General features: G+C 38.5%; 1 protein-coding gene across 6 annotated transcripts in view; it reads left to right on the forward strand.

The window, feature by feature from the left end:
• CREB5 (cAMP responsive element binding protein 5) overlaps nucleotides 1-18,527 on the forward strand; it is a 415,936-nt gene that overhangs the window by 80,883 nt on the left and 316,526 nt on the right. For 5 of the 6 annotated variants that reach the window (XM_063708435.1, XM_055347246.1, XM_063708434.1 and 2 more), the window contains 2 exons: nucleotides 4,594-4,687; nucleotides 17,282-17,403. In XM_063708435.1, coding sequence (XP_063564505.1) covers nucleotides 4,594-4,687; nucleotides 17,282-17,403 — 216 coding nt within the window. Of the gene's footprint in view, nucleotides 1-837; nucleotides 958-4,593; nucleotides 4,688-17,281; nucleotides 17,404-18,527 lie in introns of those variants that run through there. The other variant, XM_031013295.3, reaches the window with a different exon arrangement.

Below are 18,527 nucleotides of genomic sequence, written 5' to 3' on the forward strand. Positions count from 1 at the left end.
AGAGTATAATACAGGGATTAAGTTTACTTGGGGAGGTAAATGCCAGTCTCCACTAAGGAAGGGGCATCTAATGGAATGGGACTCTCCAGAGACCCAGCAAAGGCAAAAGAGGGTTCAGGGTGAGTTAGGATTCCCAGCAACCTCCAGGGTTGTGTAGGACAGTAGAGGAGGGTGTTTCAAGGAAGGGGCTGTAAGCCATATCTAATATTTAGGTAAGTCAGAGGGAAGAGAGCTGCACATTAGTCATTAGGCTATATGGCAGAATTTTCCAAGCTTGGCACCGTTAATATTTGGGGGCTGGATAATTCTATGTCTTGGGTAGCTGTCCTGTGTGTTGTACGATGTTTAGCAGCATCCCTGGCCTCTACCCACTAGATCCCAGAAGCATTCCTCACTTGTGATGACCAAAAATGTTTCCAGACATTGCCAAATGTCCCCCGTGGGCCCAAATTGCCCCTGGTTGAGAATGACTACCCTCTGATTTGCATTTTGGCTTTAGCCTTCCTTTCTTTTCGATCCCTTCTCTTTGGGGAATCATCTACTTCTAATCTATGTTCTCCCAAACTCTTTTATGTATTGCTGTAAACCCTTCTTCTTTTTGGCAACAGGCAGGGTAGAAAGAAATGAATGCCACAGACGTGTGGTCACTGGTGTCAGGCACTGCTAGAGCTGGGACAGCTAGAGGCCCGGGCAGAGGCTGTTGGCTTTGGCAGCTGGGTGCTCGCCGGCAACCTATGAGAGGGAAACAGGGGCGGAGGCCAAACTGCAAGGGATTAATGAGTGAGTGGGTGGTGAGGAAGCGGAGGTGGCAAGCATAGAGAACTCTTTCAAGAGCACTAGGCGGTGACGGGAAGCGGAGTGATATAACGGTAGCCTGAGAAGGAAACAGCTTTTTTAAAATTAAAGGATAGCCGAGCTGGAGTTTGTCAAGAACAAGAAACCAGTGAGACAGAAGGGGTGAGCATGCTGGTTTACACGGCTAATCCCCAGAAGATAAGGGGTGTAGACAAACCTGGGGAGGAGTGGGGGTGCCAATTCCTCTGAGAAAGGAAGGGTTGGAAAGAGATTCAAGAAAGTGACTTGAAAATGTTGAAGTAGAGGTGGTTAATTAAGGTTGAAGGGAGTCCATTTTGAAGGACCTTGAACTTCTTGGTGAAGGAGCAGGTCATTTCCTTGAGAAGGCTGAATGGACTGAGGAAATGGTTGGACAGACGTGGAAATTGGGATTGACAAAGTTTCTTGATTTTAAGGAACAATTCCAAGCTTCCCCCACTTCAGATTTAAATGTAAAGATGCTTCTAAAACTCGATGTCTTCATTTAATGTGGAAGTGTATTTTTTCCTTGACAAGCTGTTATAAAAATATGTGCATTTTTCAATGGAAGAGGTGTTAGAATTAAGAAAATGTAGCAGTCACCCAGCAGTCACAAAGGTCTCATGGGGTATTAGAAACTCATAGTCAAGCCAATTGTTGTGGCCATGGTGTTTACTTTAGGGATGTCCTACAGCCTGGGAACCTGCATGGAGAAGACAGGATGACTGAGAATTGGAAACGGGAGTAAATATAAGTTATCACTGCTTGCACTGTGCTAGGGGCGAAGAAATGATTTTTTTCTCCTTTTCCCTCATGGGAAAGAAACTTAGCTCTATTAGGAATGGCCTATAATACGTGGGAGGTTTTTTTGGTTTTTGTTTCCTTTTGTTTTGTTTTGAGATGGTGTTTCACTCTTGTCGCCCAGGCTGGAGTGCAATGGCACGACCTTGGCTGACTGCAACCTCTGCTTCCCAGGTTCAAGCGATTCTCCTGCCTCAGCCTCCTGAGTGGCTAGGATTACAGGCACTTGCCACCACGCCTGGCTAATTTATTTATTTTTAGTAGAAATGGGGTTTTGCCATGTTGGCCAGGCTGGTCTCGAACTCCTGACCTCAGGTGATCCATCCGCCTCGGCTTCCCAAAGTGCTGGGATTACAGGCGTGAGCCACCATGGCCACGTGGGAGATTTTTTATGTTACCGTTTCTTCGACATTATCTTTGTCTCAGAAGGAAGAGTTTCTTTTGCCCTTTGTAATCTCACAGAGCTCAATGTTAATTTCACTCTCTCTTTGCCTTCTAAATTAACCACGTTCTGAATTCCAGTGGCCTTTCTCAGCTCTGTATCTATTGGAGACTGTATATTTTTGTTATTTTCAATTTGCTGCTATGTTCCTGCTGAATTAAAAAAAATCACTATGTCCTTTATTGTCTCACTTGGAAGGTAATTATAGTCAGTATGTGGTATTATGGAAATAATTGTTATTTAAGAAGCATTCTGGTTCATATCCTACTTTAGGCTATTATTTTATAAAGTCAAAAAATGGCTTATAGATATGAAATGAAGGCTATTACCATGTTGTGTATTTTTGTATATACAAATATATATATATAATATAGTATATTTAAAATATAGTGTATATATAAAATATAATATTTTATAGTATATTTGTGTTATATATGCATATAAAACGAAAATTATAATTAGTTGTTTGATGGAAAGACTAGGCAACTCAGTCTCTAAATCACACGTGGTAGTGCTATGTATTTGGTGCAGTCATTACACAGTGTTATAGGCCAAAAGAATGGATGAACCAGTAGCAAAAAAATCATGTCATATAAAGCAAACTTCAGTGTATTCAGAAATCTGGCATAATTACTATGTTTTGCAAAAGCCAATGCTTTCCAATTTATATAATACAAATGACAAGTAAATAAGTGATATTTATTCAGAGAACTACTTTTAGAATATTTTGTGTAATTCAGCCCAGGGAATTCCTTCATTCTCATGAACACAAATCCATGCCATTTGCAGAAAACATTTGTACCCTAGTAAACAAAGGTAATTAAAACTTATATTGACTATCCTGAGGAATTAGGAAGCTCTGAAAGATTTCTAAATTGTTGAAGATTTGGAAATGTTCAGCAGAATATATCATCCTCTGTTGTATTTTCATTTGACATTGATAAAGCAGATATTCTGTTAAGTTCATTTACTACAAACATACCAGTCTGAGGCAGGATAGGCTAGGATCTGCTATAATAACAAATTACCCCAAAGCTTCAATGGCTTAGAGCAACAAAGGCTTATTTCTATTCCCCAAGGATACATTTCTATTGTAGATTGGCAGGAAGTTCTTCATAATCCTTTAGAATTCAGAAATGCTTTTCATAATGCCTCAGAGATTTAGGATGATTGGGTAGCCACTATTTCCAATATTGCTAGTCGCCATGTTAAAACAAAGGGGAAGGGGGAATGCTAGAGTGTCTTACACCAGGAATTAGATGCTGGCCCCTGGGTGATATGTCACTTTCATTCATTACTCAATGGGCAGAACTAGTCACATGGCTTCATGCAACCACAAGAGAGCCAGAAAATTCAGTCCCACCATGTGACCAGAAGTCAGACAGCCAAAAACATTTGGGAGCAGCATTTTTGATAACCATAATATAATTCCCTGAAAATTAAAAATAAGCATTGGTTTATTACATTGTACGGAACATAGAATACTAAAAATAATTTGTCATGTTACTCTAAAATCATATGTGTAATTTAAAAATATCAGATAATAGGTGGGCAAGGTCTTCATAAATGGAAATATACTGTACAGATTTCACAGTTACATTTGTAGATACATATGTCAAATAATTAGGCATGGCATGTAATTCTTTCCCAAAGTCTGACTTGAATCACGATTCTCTTCTTTCATCATGTATATCTCCTATTTTTGATTAATCCATAGATAATGTCTAGCATACTTATCATACCTTAGACTTAATTTTTACACTATTGTGTAAAACATTAACTACATTTGAAAAGTTCCAAATGATTTTGCAAAATTCCAGTGCTACTGAGGTCTAAATTCACTTTCATGTTTTGCACATGGTTTTCTCATACGTATAAGAAGAAATGGAAAAATTTTAACTTGTCATGCTGCCATTATTAGTTATTCTTCATGACCACAAATAAGCATTCATTTAAACACTTATTTTTTGTAAAATGCTGCCTATTTAGGTAGGCATTAGGACACAGCTCATTTTTTTGTATATATATGTTATTTTAATACCTTCAGTATTGTTCATTTACTTCTTCCTGTTTCATTCTTTAAATACAAAGTTTAAAGTGCAAACCCATAGCTCCTAAAGAAATATATAGTTTAGTGATTAATCAGCATAGTTGGATATATCCAGGGACTATCTAAGAAGTAGAGTGCTTTCAAAAAAGTTCCCAGGGAAGGTATAGAAGGCAAAAATTTTCTGCTTATTATCAGTACTCAGCCAGATTTTTCTGCAATTGTAGTTAACCCCTTTGGTAAACTTTAATGAAAATTAGAATGCATATATTTGGGTGTAATTTAAACGAACATCCCAGCACATTTGCTTGCATAAAAAAGCTTTGCAACTTCACTTACTCATGCTTTCACACTTTTTCGAAATTTTTTTTTTGTTTTGCCTATCATGTTTGCAATGCTAAATAAGTCTTTTTCTCAATAATGGTAAATATGTTTTTTAAAACTGAATGGCTCCTCTTCTCCCCTCCCTTTTTTTTTATTCGTCCGACAGCGCTTCCCAACAGAGGACCATCTGATGATTCATAGGCACAAACATGAAATGACTTTGAAGTTTCCTTCAATAAAAACAGACAATATGTTATCAGGTAAGGAGCCATCAGGAAAAGAAGCTTTGGGTGATCAGATCTGTTCCATGCGAGATACTTGTTCTTCTTTTGGTAGGCGAGTCCCACTGGTACATTGTGCACCTTGAAAATACACATTTCTAAGGTATAGCAGAAATATAATCAGGTAATATTCACCCAAGTGAATGAAGAGCGGCAACTTCTCATTTTCTAGATATGAAATATGTATTACTATGCAACTCGGCTCTATATAAGTTGTTTTAAAAATCACATACCTGGCTGGGCGCTATGGCTAACACCTGTAATCCCAGCAGTTTGGGAGGCTGAGGTGGGCGGATCACTTGAGGTCAGGAGTTCGAGTGAGACCAGCCTGGTCAACATGGTGAAACCCCATCTCTACAAAAAATACAAAAATTAGCCGGGCATGGTGGGATGCACCTGCAATCCCAGCTACATGGGAGGCTGAGGCATGAGAATCACTTGAACCTGGGAGGGGGAGGTTGCAGTGAGCCGAGATCATGCCACTGCACTCCAGCCTGGGTGACAGCAAAACTCCGTCTCAAAAAAAAAAAAAATTACATACCTGTAATCACACTCAAGCAACAAATGTGAATTGGGCATCTATGCACACTGCACTGTTCTGTGAGCCATGGGAAATGCAAAGATTTATATGCTTCCTGTCTTCAAGGATATCACAATATAGCATGCATGTGAAAACTTAGCTAAAATAAAGGATCATCTATGACATACATCAGATGAGTATTTTAAGGAAAAGGTGCTATGCAACTTTGGTAGAATGAGCTCTCTTTCTGGATTGAGATGGTCAGTGAAGGTGTCCTTAGGAAACAATATCTGCCTCATATGTGGGAGATTAAATGAGAGAAGGTATGGAAACAGCAAGTGCTCAGCAAATGTGAGCAGAAATAAATAATACCAGTAATCCATTAGCTAATTGTGATTTCTTCTAACTTTGAGAGGTAGTACGGTAAATTAGAAAAAGTGCAGGGACAGGAGTGAGGAACCTGAACTCTATCCTGGGCTTTGCCTTACCTGGCCATGACTTTGAGCTACTTATTGAACCTTTTTGGGCTTCAGTTTCTTTTCCCCAAAAACGGGAATGATTGTATCTGCCAAGCCTGTTTCACAGGCTTATGATGGAGATTCAGTGAAAGAATGTAAGGAAAAGTGTTGCATAAACCCTAACAGGATAATCAAATAGTTTCCTGTTATTCTTCTTAGGCTAGAAATTTTTCACCTTAGCACTTCTCTCCTTAGCACACCTATGGATATGTTTTAAATGTATTAGAAGAGAAACAAACTGTCCTGCCAGGCCTGGCTCATGTAATTTAGTGTTTCTATGTTACTTTAATTTTAAAAGTGCTTTATTATTACAATTTTTTGAATTCTTTTTTACTAATTTTATTTTAAGTTCTGGGAAACATGCAGGATATCACTATTATCAGTAATCCTCTAAGGGTTTTGTCAGACAGGTTATTGTAACCCATTGTTACTGATAGAGGAGGAAGGGCACAGGTGATGGAGCTTCTGTCCCAGGCTCAGAACACAGGGAAAAGATGAGGGCCCTTGATCCTGCAGTCCTAACCCACTAACCTGTACATGGCTACTGCATCATCAGACTTTGCCACTTTATAGACACAGTCAAATTCTCCCAATACTCCCGGTGTCGGAGCCACCCACACATCCAGTGACTTGTTGATAGTGCCAATGTGCTCTGGCTTGGAAGACACCGAGTTCAAAGGCAGCATCTGCCCTTCTCTTCACCCACCACTCGCCACCTCTCAGCCTCTGTTTGTTGTTGTTTTTTTAATGAGCTTGCTCTTTAAAAATTGTTTGGTCTCCCTTTAAGTCTACAAACAGAGATGGAGAAACTCAAATTCTTAAGAATTATAACAGCCTAGAAGGATTAGGAAGGATGGCCTATTCTTTTGTTTTGTATCCGTTATGTTCTATAGAGTCAATGTAGTATAACTTAATGGTTCATCAGTGAGCATAGATACACAAGTAGCAAGGCTGTAGATTCTGCAATTCCCAATATTTAAATTCAACAGTTCTCCATTTATTTTTCCCAAATTGGATCCCTCGAATAAGCTGCCTGGTGGTAAAGGAGTGGGAGGTGAGTTTAGGGAATGATGATTATGTAGGGAGATTACTACTATAGTGTAAGTACCAGACAGAGCAGCCTTTCAGGCAGGCTGCCAGGATGGTCCTCTAAGGAGCCCCATCTGAAGGTCTGAAAAAGAGCAGCTGAAGATGTGTGAACTCTGAAATGAAGCATTCTTCTATGTAGTGCCTAAAGCAGGTTTTTTGGGTTAATCTCTTGCAGCTTTGCAATTGTTCTTACCGGATCCTTATTAATTTGAGGCTGTTCCTGCCAATCACTGGCAGTGCCAGGTGGAATATTATTTGGGGAAAAGTAACTCTAATTTTTATTATGTCAAATTTGGAATGAGAAAATGAAGAGAAAAACAGTATGAGTATTATATTGACATATTTTCTTTTGCTTTCTCATGGTTTATGTTGAGGTTGGTGTGAGGCCATTTAATACTCCTAATGAAATGAAGTGCTAAATTTTAAAACTTGCTACCTACTTTGCATGTTCTTAGGTTCATAGAGTTTTCTTACTGGAAGGGAATGCAGAGCTATACAGTCTGGTTCAATTTCTTTGCACTTAGAGAACTCTGTGTAATATACCAACATTGTCCATCCTGAATTATAATAGGCTATTGCGTTAGGTATTTTTACTTTGTTATTTTTTTATTTTTTCTCCAGGAAATCCTTCAGTGTTTATTTTTCTCAAGCCTTATTTTCCATAAGCCTAATTGTGGCATATTGGATTATGATTGCATATATGACAAGATTTTACTTGACTGTTGCTTGATTTATTTAAATTCAATTTATCAAAAGCTTCAGAGAATACTTTTATTAAAACTATGTTTGTAGGCCAAATTAGTTTGTATTTGTATTTTGTCATACCATCCATGATGAGTTTTAGTACCTTATGAGTTTTAGAATTAGTTCTTTTATTTTACATGTTTATGTGATATTATAATACTTTTTTTCCTTAAAAGATTGCTAGAACTCACACTAAAGCCTTCTGGTCCTGGAAAACAAACAAACATGCTCATTAAAATTTTATTTACCTTATCATATTTTGTGGCCTATCATGAAGATGAATGATTTTATATGACTTGTAATATAGTAACAACAATAATAAAAATAATGTAAATCAAAATATAAGGGTAAAAATCTTCAAGTTCCTCCTAGACTACTTTTTCAAGCAATATTCAATTACACATTTTATTTCAGATGAGTTGAGGCTCGTCATATTTTAAGAAGATAAAATATAATAGATATTTGTATGACAAACTTCAGAATATCTGGTTAACCTTTATTTTGGAAAATTTTGGAAAATCACTTTATCCTTAATTAGTTGTAAATATTGTAGTTGGGGAAGGTGTTAAGATGTCACAGATATACCCTAAGTTTCCAACGGGTTGAAAGATCAGAAATAATTTCATAGCTTTGTCATAAGGTTCATTTCATTTAGGACAGGTAGAGTCACTCCCAAAAAGTGATTGTAAATGATTTTTGACATGCCACCAGGTAGGGTATTAAAAGTGACAGTGCCCGTGTTTTATTAGAATAAGCCCTATCTTCTGGGTAGACAGTAAACATAAACCCCTTATTCAAAGGGACAGAGTAGAGACACAAATGGAGATGACAGTGTTGGATTTTGAGAGCAAAGACTTGCACAACCCTTCGCCTGGGTCCTCTCATCTTTATTTGGTCCACGTGATGCATTTCTAGAGTCCTAATGTGATGATAGATGTGAATCATTCTCTTCAGCTGTTCTCATTGTGAAAAAGGATAATTTCATAGTAAGGGAAGTTGTGATGTAGAAGGTTTTTGAGTGCCAAGTTTGAAGTGGGAATGTGTAGAGGACAATGCACATCCATAGGCAGCTTTCAAAATTACAAGCTATTATGTGATGCAACGTTTGGTTTGAAAATCACGATCAAATTTCAGCAGAGCGGTAAAGAGGGTGGTGTTTGAGTCTATTTCCATGGTAGTACGGGTAGGAACCTAGGAATTTCCAAATCTTGTCTTGTTAAATGTCCCCACCCTGAGTTCTTTATAGGGTTCCTGGGTTCTCTGCAGGGGGAAAAAAAAAAGACCCAGAATCAGAATCAAAGTGCAACCTTATTTATAGCTGAACAGACAAGTAATATTCCAAATGAGAATTCCTATTAAAACAAAAATTCAAATGGAGCACATGACTTTTTCTCCAACTCCACTGTAAATCTTGATAACAGCAAGTTCAGTCTTTACTGTGGAGAGAGGTTGAGACAGCCCTCCAAGGTAGGACTGTGTGTGCACATGTGTCCTCTCATGTGCTCACACGTGTGTGTGTGTGACCTAATAGATGATAGATTGTGTTGCCTGGAGGGAGAGGGGAAGATAAAGTTCAAGAGTGTTGTGGATCTTTCCCGCAAGGTAAAACCCAATTGACATCTCATGTGGGAAGCCTAAGAAAGATAAGAAAGACACACGGAACCGTGTGTCTTTTTGTTTTGTTTTGAGACAGAGTTTCGCTCTTGTTGCCCAGGCTGGAGTGCAATAGCACTATCTCAGTTCACTGCAATCTCTGCTTCCCGGGTTCAAGTGATTTTCCTGCCTCAGCCTCCTGACTAGCTGGGATTACAGGCATGCACCACCACACTCGGCTAATTTTGCATTTTTAGTAGAAATGGGGTTTCTTGATGTATGTCAGGCTGGTCTCGAACTCTCAACCTCAGGTGATCTGCCCTGCTTGGCCTCCCAAAGTGCTCGGATTACAAGCATGAGCCACAGCACCCGGCCAACTGTGTGTCTTTTAAATGCCTTGGTAGCCTACCTGCTGACGTCATGGCCCAGCTAATGCTACAGGCAACTGGTCTGTGCTTGGATGGAGGTTAGGGCAGGCACCAGTCAAGGTGTAGGAAGAGGGGCTGAAGTTGCCCTTCTACCGCCATGTGATTCATTCATTCAGCAAACACTCATTGAGTGCCTACAATAAGTGTTAATTGCTGCATTGAACAAGACAGGTGAGGTCTCTTTTTTCATGAAACTTACTACTCAAGTGGGGTGCAGAGGAAGGGAGATAATAAATAACAACAAAAAACCCAGATAAGTAAATAAGTATCAGTTAGTGACAAGTGCTATGATGAAGATAAAACATGACTGTGATAACAAGTGGCCAGCAGGAAGCAGGGTCAGGAAAGGCCTCTGGGTACTTTAGGCTCAGGTGTCCTTTCTCCCTGACCTCTGAATGTGGTGGGACTGGATGTGGGTAAGATCACAAGACCAAGTGTGGCACAGCTGACTATATCTTGAGCTGACACTGAAGAGAGGCAGGAAAGACTGGCTTCTTTATTCCATCTTCCTTTATTCATCAGATTCTCAGCACTCACCATTTGATAGAAAGCATCTAACATAAATGACAATATAGTCCTTCAGAACCCAACTGTGTCCCTGGATTAGGTCTATAATCAGGGCCCATCTCTAGTTCCAGGCTCTAAACCTGATTCTCACCATGGAGAAAGCAAGAAAGTAATTCAGGGAAGTAAAACATTTGTCCTCAAGAGGCTAATCATGATCATCCAATCACAGAACTGAGATCCATTGCTCATGGTTCTTTGCTAGAAGAGTCTACTTAATAATCCCTGGGCATTTTAAGGGGGAAGCTGGAGGGAAGATGGCATATCTCAGTCCAAAATCTTTTTTAGAACGACTTAGGGTATTGTAAAAACTGAGTAAATAAGTCACACGCACACACACACGTGACCCATACTTACCTCTTCTTCTTGGCAATTCCATTGATAGTAAAGGTATATAGTAACTTCCCACCGTGTGTATCAATTGGATCTTTATGGAGCAGAGGGTGGGGGAGATGGCTTGCACCAGAGGGCAGCATGGTAATAATACTAGCTACCATTTATTGCCTTCCCTTATACCAGTCATTGCACCCTGTGCTTTACATACATTAGGTCATTTAATCCTTACCACTTTTTTTTTCATATGAGGAAATAAGATCAAAGGAATAAGTAGTTTGCTCAAAGTCCATATATGTCTGTAATTTTCCTACCATACACCTAGATGTGTGAGCTGTACATACTAAGAACACATTTTGGTCTCAGTTGTATGTTTGGATATAAATCTCTGAACTACTTTTTCTTATATTATTGGTATCTCTTTAATAGTCATCCAATGGAGAAAATAATCAAAAGTTTTTAGGAGATTCTTCTAACACATAAGCATTGAAAAGAACAAAGAGTTGTGGTTTAAAATCAGATTGTCTCATCCATTGTGACAAATAGAATGTAAGTGTTACTGGCATTTATAGGAGTTGTCCGTTTCTCGTCCGTATTCTTAGCTGGTCAAGCAAAATGGAATTTTGAATAATTCCCCTGAATCCTTTGGAGGCCTTGCTCTGCAGTATTCTTTTTTATAATGAAAAGCTTGCTTGCTGTCTTTGTTCTGTCTGGAAACCAGTCCCCTTTGACTAAGAGTATAGGAGAACTCAGGCAATCAGGGACTCAGTGGAAAGTTAAGCATTAGCTTCTGCTATTCAGGGCAATTTTTGATAATAAAATCACCTTGGGTCCCCTAGCTCACTCGGCCAGCAGAGACTTGATCTCTTGGTGTTAATAACCCTTCTTACTAGCTTAGCCTCAGTAATGCAAATTGAAATTGTGGCTTGATTGCAGTTGGAACACTTGGGGTAGCTCATGGTTGATCGTGAGTAGGTGTGGAATATATAATTGGTTACTTTAAAACTATGTCTTTTGGAGCTACTTGAGCATGCGTTGTAAGAGACACTTTTGTCAGAGCATTGTCTAATGGACTCACAGGCGCTTGGAAGAGCATCTAGTCCAACAGTTGTCTATCTTGGCAATGAATGGATCCTAGTATATGAGTCAAGAGTGTAAGAGGGTGTTCCATCTCCCCACTGACCTGGATCACCCTGGCCAGGATGGTTTTTAAGCATTCCACGTCTGTTGCTTAAAAACCAGGTTTGCCTTGGTTTGTCCCATTGTAGCACTGCCTTTCAGGACAGATGCAGGGAAACAGTAACATCAGTGTTACTGAGAGACTCCTATTATATATTCACACTCAATAAAAGGCACATTTGTTGCAAAGAAGTCTAAAATTCCATGGAATTCTGTGAGTTGTGATTGATTATCGATCTTACAAATGATTATGTATATTAAAATTCATTTAATGTAAATTTTCTTAAATTAGGGCTCTATTAAAATTTAGATAGGGACTAAGTTGGAATATTTTAAAGAAAGCATTTGCTGAAATATTTATGAGATAAATGTAACCAAAAAAAAATATGAAAAGTACCTAAGAAAAATACCTTTTTAGATAACTCTCTTACTAAAATAGATATACTAATTCCAATATTTTTCTCCACTGATTTGAATAGCCCTCTTGAGGAATCCTATTAGGCCACCTTTTTCTTTGGTTGAATCTGAGTCATGCAAATAATAAAAATGCATTGCCTTTAAAGAATATCCTGTAATTAGACTGGCCACTAATTCAAACTAACCTTTATTGTAACTAATGAGGCTTTTTATAGTATTTCTAGCCACTATCAGTTTCATGCCATATGATGTAACATTATTTTCACAGTCCTTTAGTAATACCATAGTTGAGAATATCAGACCAATAGGAAAGAAAATTTTGCTTAGGAAGTTAATATTATTTTCTGGTATGTGATGGGACCCCTGCATTTTCCCTTCTTTTCTTTTTTAAATTGGTGATTTGTCACTTTGACTTTTTTAACCATTGAGGAAAATGAAACAGAAAAACACATAATACAAATGCAGCTCTGAAAGGGAGTAAGGTAGCAATCTATTATTAAATGTAGAGCAGACTAAATGCTTTTTAAAAGAAGAATCAGATTTCAGAATTTAGCATTTTTCTTGTCATTTAGTTTTACTTTGGAATAATTGCACTTGCTGGGCTGAAGCTGTTGATGCTAGGCAGACTATGAACTGATAGGAAGCGCTAAGAGTCGCATATGCATTGAGCCGTATGCTTGTCTGCCCAGCTGATAATGTGACTGATTGGGTAATTCCTAATTCATAAGGCCAAGTTTGTAGCAATCTGCTGGATCGATCCACAAGTAGTCTCAGCAAGGCAAGTATCCTGTACCTACCAATTTACAGAGGCAGTGATTCCATGATTTGGAAATTGTGTCATATAATTTGATTGGTAATTGATAATCCTAACAACTTTCGGTTCTTTTGAAATATTTTGGAATCATTCATATCCCTCACCAATAGAACTGCATTACAATCCTACTGACTCTCTCCTATCTTAAAGGAACAGTTTTGCAATTAAAACACCTGAGAAAATCACATAAGATAACAGAAATATTAGACTACCCATCATCAGTGGGAATTGAGTTTGCCAGTTTTTAATCTTCCTTTTATCCCTTTATGCTTCTTTGCTTGAGATTTAGAAATTGAGGGCCATGATTCATAGAGAGGTAAAGAGAACAGTCATCCTAGCAGCCTCTCTCAGACTCCTGAACTCTGAGATGAGGTCATGAGATGGTCCATGAAATTGAATTCAGGCTGGCATGTGAGAGCCCAAGCCCCAAGCAAGTTGAGCGATGTTTTCTGTCTGCTCTTAAAAAAGATTGTTCCCAGATACCAGCACACACCTACACACATGAACAAAGGAGGTTGCGGGAGGATGGCACAGGCATGGGATTGACACAGTCCAGCATCACCAGCCTCTTCAGCCATGGAGAAATGAAAGCTCCGGGGCCAGGGGAGCCACAGACTGCGAAGACAACTGCTTCCCTCCCACCCCCAGAGCAGAAGGACTAGCAAAAGGTCCCAGGGCTGTTACCAAATGTGATTTTCTTTGCTGTAGGATATAGTTAGAGAAAAGCAAAGTCGATACCCACATTTGGAATAGATAAGGCACACTGTCCCAAATTTTAAATTCATTTTCTTTTTGTGAGTGAGCTATTCTTTCCAGTTACAACAAGAACCAGAAAATGGGGCTTAACTTTTGTTTTAACATTTATGAGAATTAATACAAGGTCTCTAGTTATCTTTGATCTCACACGGTACCAGTTCCAAGTAAGCCAGAAAATGTGCAGATGTTAAAAAAAGGGGACAGCTAAATCTATCAACACACGAATGCCTTGTCAAATAACTATTTCTGCTGAAATTAGACCTGAAGATGGTGTGCAATCTCCATGGCCATAAATTAAAATTCTTGTAAATCACACCTTATTTAGAGCCAAGAGCAGGCACCAGTCAGCTCCAGCCCCAGTGATTTCTAGATCCTGAATAATAATGGCGGATGCTCCATTGGTGCATAATATCTAAGGTGTGCTCATTGAGTATTGATAGGAGGCCCTTAGGGGGTTTACAGGAGCTGGTTTCAATAAGAACTTAAAGCCAAGATGATTGTTTCAGGCCGTCCACTCACTGTTCTTTTAGTGCTTCAACTACAGTGAGGACCCTCTGAATGAGAGAAGGGAATAACCCCATCTCAAACCAAACTAAAAACAAGTAACTTTGGAGTTTGAGAGTTGAAAGTGTTTTTTGTTGTTACTGCTTTTGTAAATCTGAAGTGGCGCTGCATAAACACCCGTGTGTTACCCTCTCCAGAGAGTTTGCAAATAGCACACCAGGTTCCCAGGAGACCTAAGCACCAGGGCAAGTTCGAGTAGGAACTGTTACCCACTCCTCTCACTGTCTCGCATATCCTTGGGGATTTCTTTGACAAGAAAGATTGGCACCAAAAGGAGTTTAAAAAAACCTCCTTTGCAACATTTGTCATATTTCAGTATCTGGTTCCCTTGGTGAGTTAGTTTGCTGAAAAAAAGGAGTGTCTTTTCATGGAATCACTACCTCTGTAAATTGGTTGGTACAGGATACTTGCCTTGCTGAGAATACTTGTGGATCGATCCAGCAGAGTGCTGCAAACTTGGCCTTATGAATTAGGAATTACCCCATCAGTCACATTATCAGGCCTGGGGCAGGTCTCAGTTTCTTCATATGTAAACCAGGAAAAATAATTTTTACATAATATGGTTGGTGTAAAAACTAATGAGATGCTGTGTGCAAAGCACTTAGCAGAATACGTGCTCATGCACGTGCACACACACACGCACACGCGCACACACACACATGCACACACGCACACACACACGCACACACACCCTTTTATTTTCACTCTCAGATCTTGTCCATACACTTTCTATTCAGAAAACTCCTTCATCTATATAGCCAGCCGTTGCCTCTGACCTGTTAGTATCAAACTTCCAGCTGTTACTTATGTTCCCATTTGACTGTCCTTTAGTCACATATTTCTTCGGGCTATGAACAGTGACTTTTTAAAGCTAACCCATTATGGTGGTGATTTTAGGATTTATAGGATCGTACAACTTTAGAAATTTTTTTGAAAGATGAGGAATATGAAGTCCAGAGAATGTAGGTAAATTCCCCCATATCACAGTATTCTCAAATCTAGATTTCTGGGTTGTTGAAATTGTTTTCTACACACACAACAGAGCCCTTTGGATCAGGGAGGGTAAAGCATTGAATTTAGATCAAAAAGGGATAGTGTCTGAAGGTAAGAGAGGACTTAGTAGTGATAAGATGGTTACAAATTGTGTAACCTTGTGCAAGGAAGCTTGTTTCTTCATTTATAAAATAGTATCGACTCCTGTTACCTCATAGAATCATGCGAGATCTAGATTCTAGACAATATGAGTGAAAATGTTAATTGCAAAATCCTACATAAATATTAATTTTGTCTTCTATAAACACACAATAGTTATATGTATATATTAGGGACCTAGGTGTATATGTGTGCCTCTTAATAAATAAATTAGTTGCTAATAAAACAATATTCAACAAAACCCACTCTTTCACACATCCCTTATCTGTAATGCCGAATTTATGAACAGCTGTGGTATGCTCTCTGTGAAATGCAAGGAGCTCAGTATCTTGGAGATTAGGTCAAGAATGGGAAAAAATGCAGATGGGGATTTTGCTGCATGGAATCCAAGTCAGCCATTTGGGTGCTGAAAGTTGCTTGCCCAGAGGGAATCAAGAGACATTGCCTCTAAAGGGCTGATTCGATGGGAGATATTACACCATTTTCTGCTTCATGGGTATTAAGATATTCTTTGAATCAGACAATTTACTGATTTACTGGGCTTAACTATTCTCTGTATGATTTAGAAAAGTAAATATAATTCTAGTTTCTTATAATATAGGAATTTATAAAAAGAATGCAGGAATGGCAAATTTGTTTCAACTTGAGGGCACCTCTTCAGTTGACTGGTTAATGGCTTAGAGAACTATGCAGAGATTTTGAGACAGTCTAGATCAAGCTGGGAAAATGCCATAATTAATCTAATCCAGTCTACTACAGGGTTAGGTGGGAATAATACATGTACAGAGTGGAAATAGCATTGAGGCCTTGGTTATAATCCTGATGTCTCTACCATTTATCTGGGAGACCTTAAGCAAGACTGTTAATTACTCTGGGCCTCTGTTTTTCTGATCTGCAAAAATTTAGCATGGCTAGGCTTTCTTCCCTGGTCCTTTCTGCTTCTAATATCTCCTGTTTCTGAGAAAAGACCATTTACACAATTTTATTTGTCTCAACTCAAGTACACCTTCACCAAGGAAGATGATTGCACTCAATGACGATGGAAGTGCAATTCTACTCTACTTACCTTCTATTTAATAGAATCTCGTGAGATCTAGATTCTCAAGAATTGTATGAAAATACTTTATAAACTGCAAATGCTGCATATATAGTAAGCTACAAATAGTGGCTTCAGCTCCATCAGTTTTATAAGTAGAAAGCTCTGTAGAAAGTAAAAAATATGAAAGAAATTCTTTTCCTTTTAAAGAGCATTTGCAGAACATCCTTTTTTTGGCTATAGCAAAGGAAAATAAAATTAATAATGACATTTTTAAAGGATGAAAGCTCAATGTGTTTGACTTGGAACTTTTTATCATCCTTCTATGATTTTCAGAAAGTGAGACAGAATTGTTAAGTTTTCTTTCTCCATTAAGAAAAAGGAATTAACATGCTTGTTTGTTTCTTTTTGTTTACTATAAGAATTTGCAAAATCCTTTTTCTTTCCAGCCCCCTGAAGTCAGGCTTAACATTGGGTCAGATTTTTTTTGGCCTTATTTTAGCAAAATCATTTTCTTTTTCAAGTCTAAAATAAATATAAAAAGAAAAAGGGTCATTCCACATGTTTCAATGTGTATTCAAATGGTAGAGACTTCAGACAAGTGGAGAGTGAGATCTCCTGAAGTTGTCTGGAGGGAGTTCAGCAAAAGCCCTCGCAGACTACAGCCTTCTGTCTACTGTATTCCTGCTTCGGAATTTACGGTTTTATTTTCTTGCATATCGTTATGTTATTTAAAGGGCCAAGAGACTGGATGGCTAGTGGACATTTTAATTAAGGCAAGGGGAGGGGATTAGTGAATCTAGCTCATGCTTGCTACTGGCTTTTGAGAAAAAAGACCCATTTATGAGCTCTCCGACTGTTTTCAGATCAAACTCCGACCCCAACGAGATTCCTGAAGAACTGCGAGGAGGTGGGCCTCTTCAGCGAGCTGGACTGCTCCCTGGAGCACGAGTTCAGGAAGGCTCAGGAGGAGGAGAGCAGCAAGCGGGTAGGTTTGCTTGGATGGCCGCCTTGAGAGGTGTCCTGCTAGAAACTTCCATGAGGAAACTAGGTGGCACTGCACTGCAGATTGTGTTGATGTGGCCTTGAAGTATTTTAGCCATTTGTGAGTATTTGTCTAATTTTTTTTAAATGATTACTCCTTGATTATGGCAGAATTCAAAGCTAGATAAATCAAAAATTTAGAATCTTGAACCAAAGTCAAACTTACAGATTTTTTCTATTCTCAATCAGTTGTTTTACTTTGCTAAGTATTTAATAGCAAACCTTTTGTGAGCAGTGAGTGCAGAAGAATAGAGCCAATGGGTGAAAGAACAGGCGAGTAATCTTCATGGTAGAAGAGGGGATTTCATCAGACTTTGGCCCATGTTGTAACTGTCTGTTTTCGATAATCTTTCCAGTCATTCTGCACCAAATTCATAATTATTTCCTGGTCATATTACCTTGTTCTAGTATTGAACATCTGTTGTTGCTGAGACAAATAGGTTGAGTACAACTGTGAATCGTTTGTTCTTAAAAATGTAGGAATATCACTTTATGAAACCCTTAAGAATATATTCGGTGTTTATGGGAATGTGCTGAAATTTAAAATCACTTTACAAGAATAATGAAAGGAGATGGTGGTCACAAGTCAATGTGATGAGGATGCTTTTTGGTATTTTGTTCATTGTTATTATACAGCATTATTGAATGCCCACATTGTATTAAGAAACAAATTAGATACAGTCTGTGAACAGAAATTCAAAATGTGAAAGGTGATTGAAAGGAAAGACCAGTTAGGTAGTAATGAATTCTGAAGTCCAGCTGTTCCATCCGGAAAAGAAATTTTAAAAGGTTCTGATATTTCTCTAAGTGTTTCAAAGCCTTTTAGTCCTTGTCTATGTGAAATTATAATAATCCCCCCTCCACCAGATTTTTCCTGTCACATTCTCATGTCATAATAGTCAAGGGCTTGTATTCAGCCTGTATGGCTTCAGGAAAAACCATGAAAATAAGTGATGCTTACAAGAGGGGACAAAATCTCAGTCAACTCGTTTTATTTATTTATAATTAATTTATCATGCATGCTTGACTCTCTCCTCCACTCCCCCTCAAAGGATATGAAGTGACTTT

This window comes from Gorilla gorilla, chromosome 6 (genome assembly GCF_029281585.2).
Source record: "Gorilla gorilla gorilla isolate KB3781 chromosome 6, NHGRI_mGorGor1-v2.1_pri, whole genome shotgun sequence".
Classification (NCBI taxonomy): domain Eukaryota; kingdom Metazoa; phylum Chordata; class Mammalia; order Primates; family Hominidae; genus Gorilla; species Gorilla gorilla.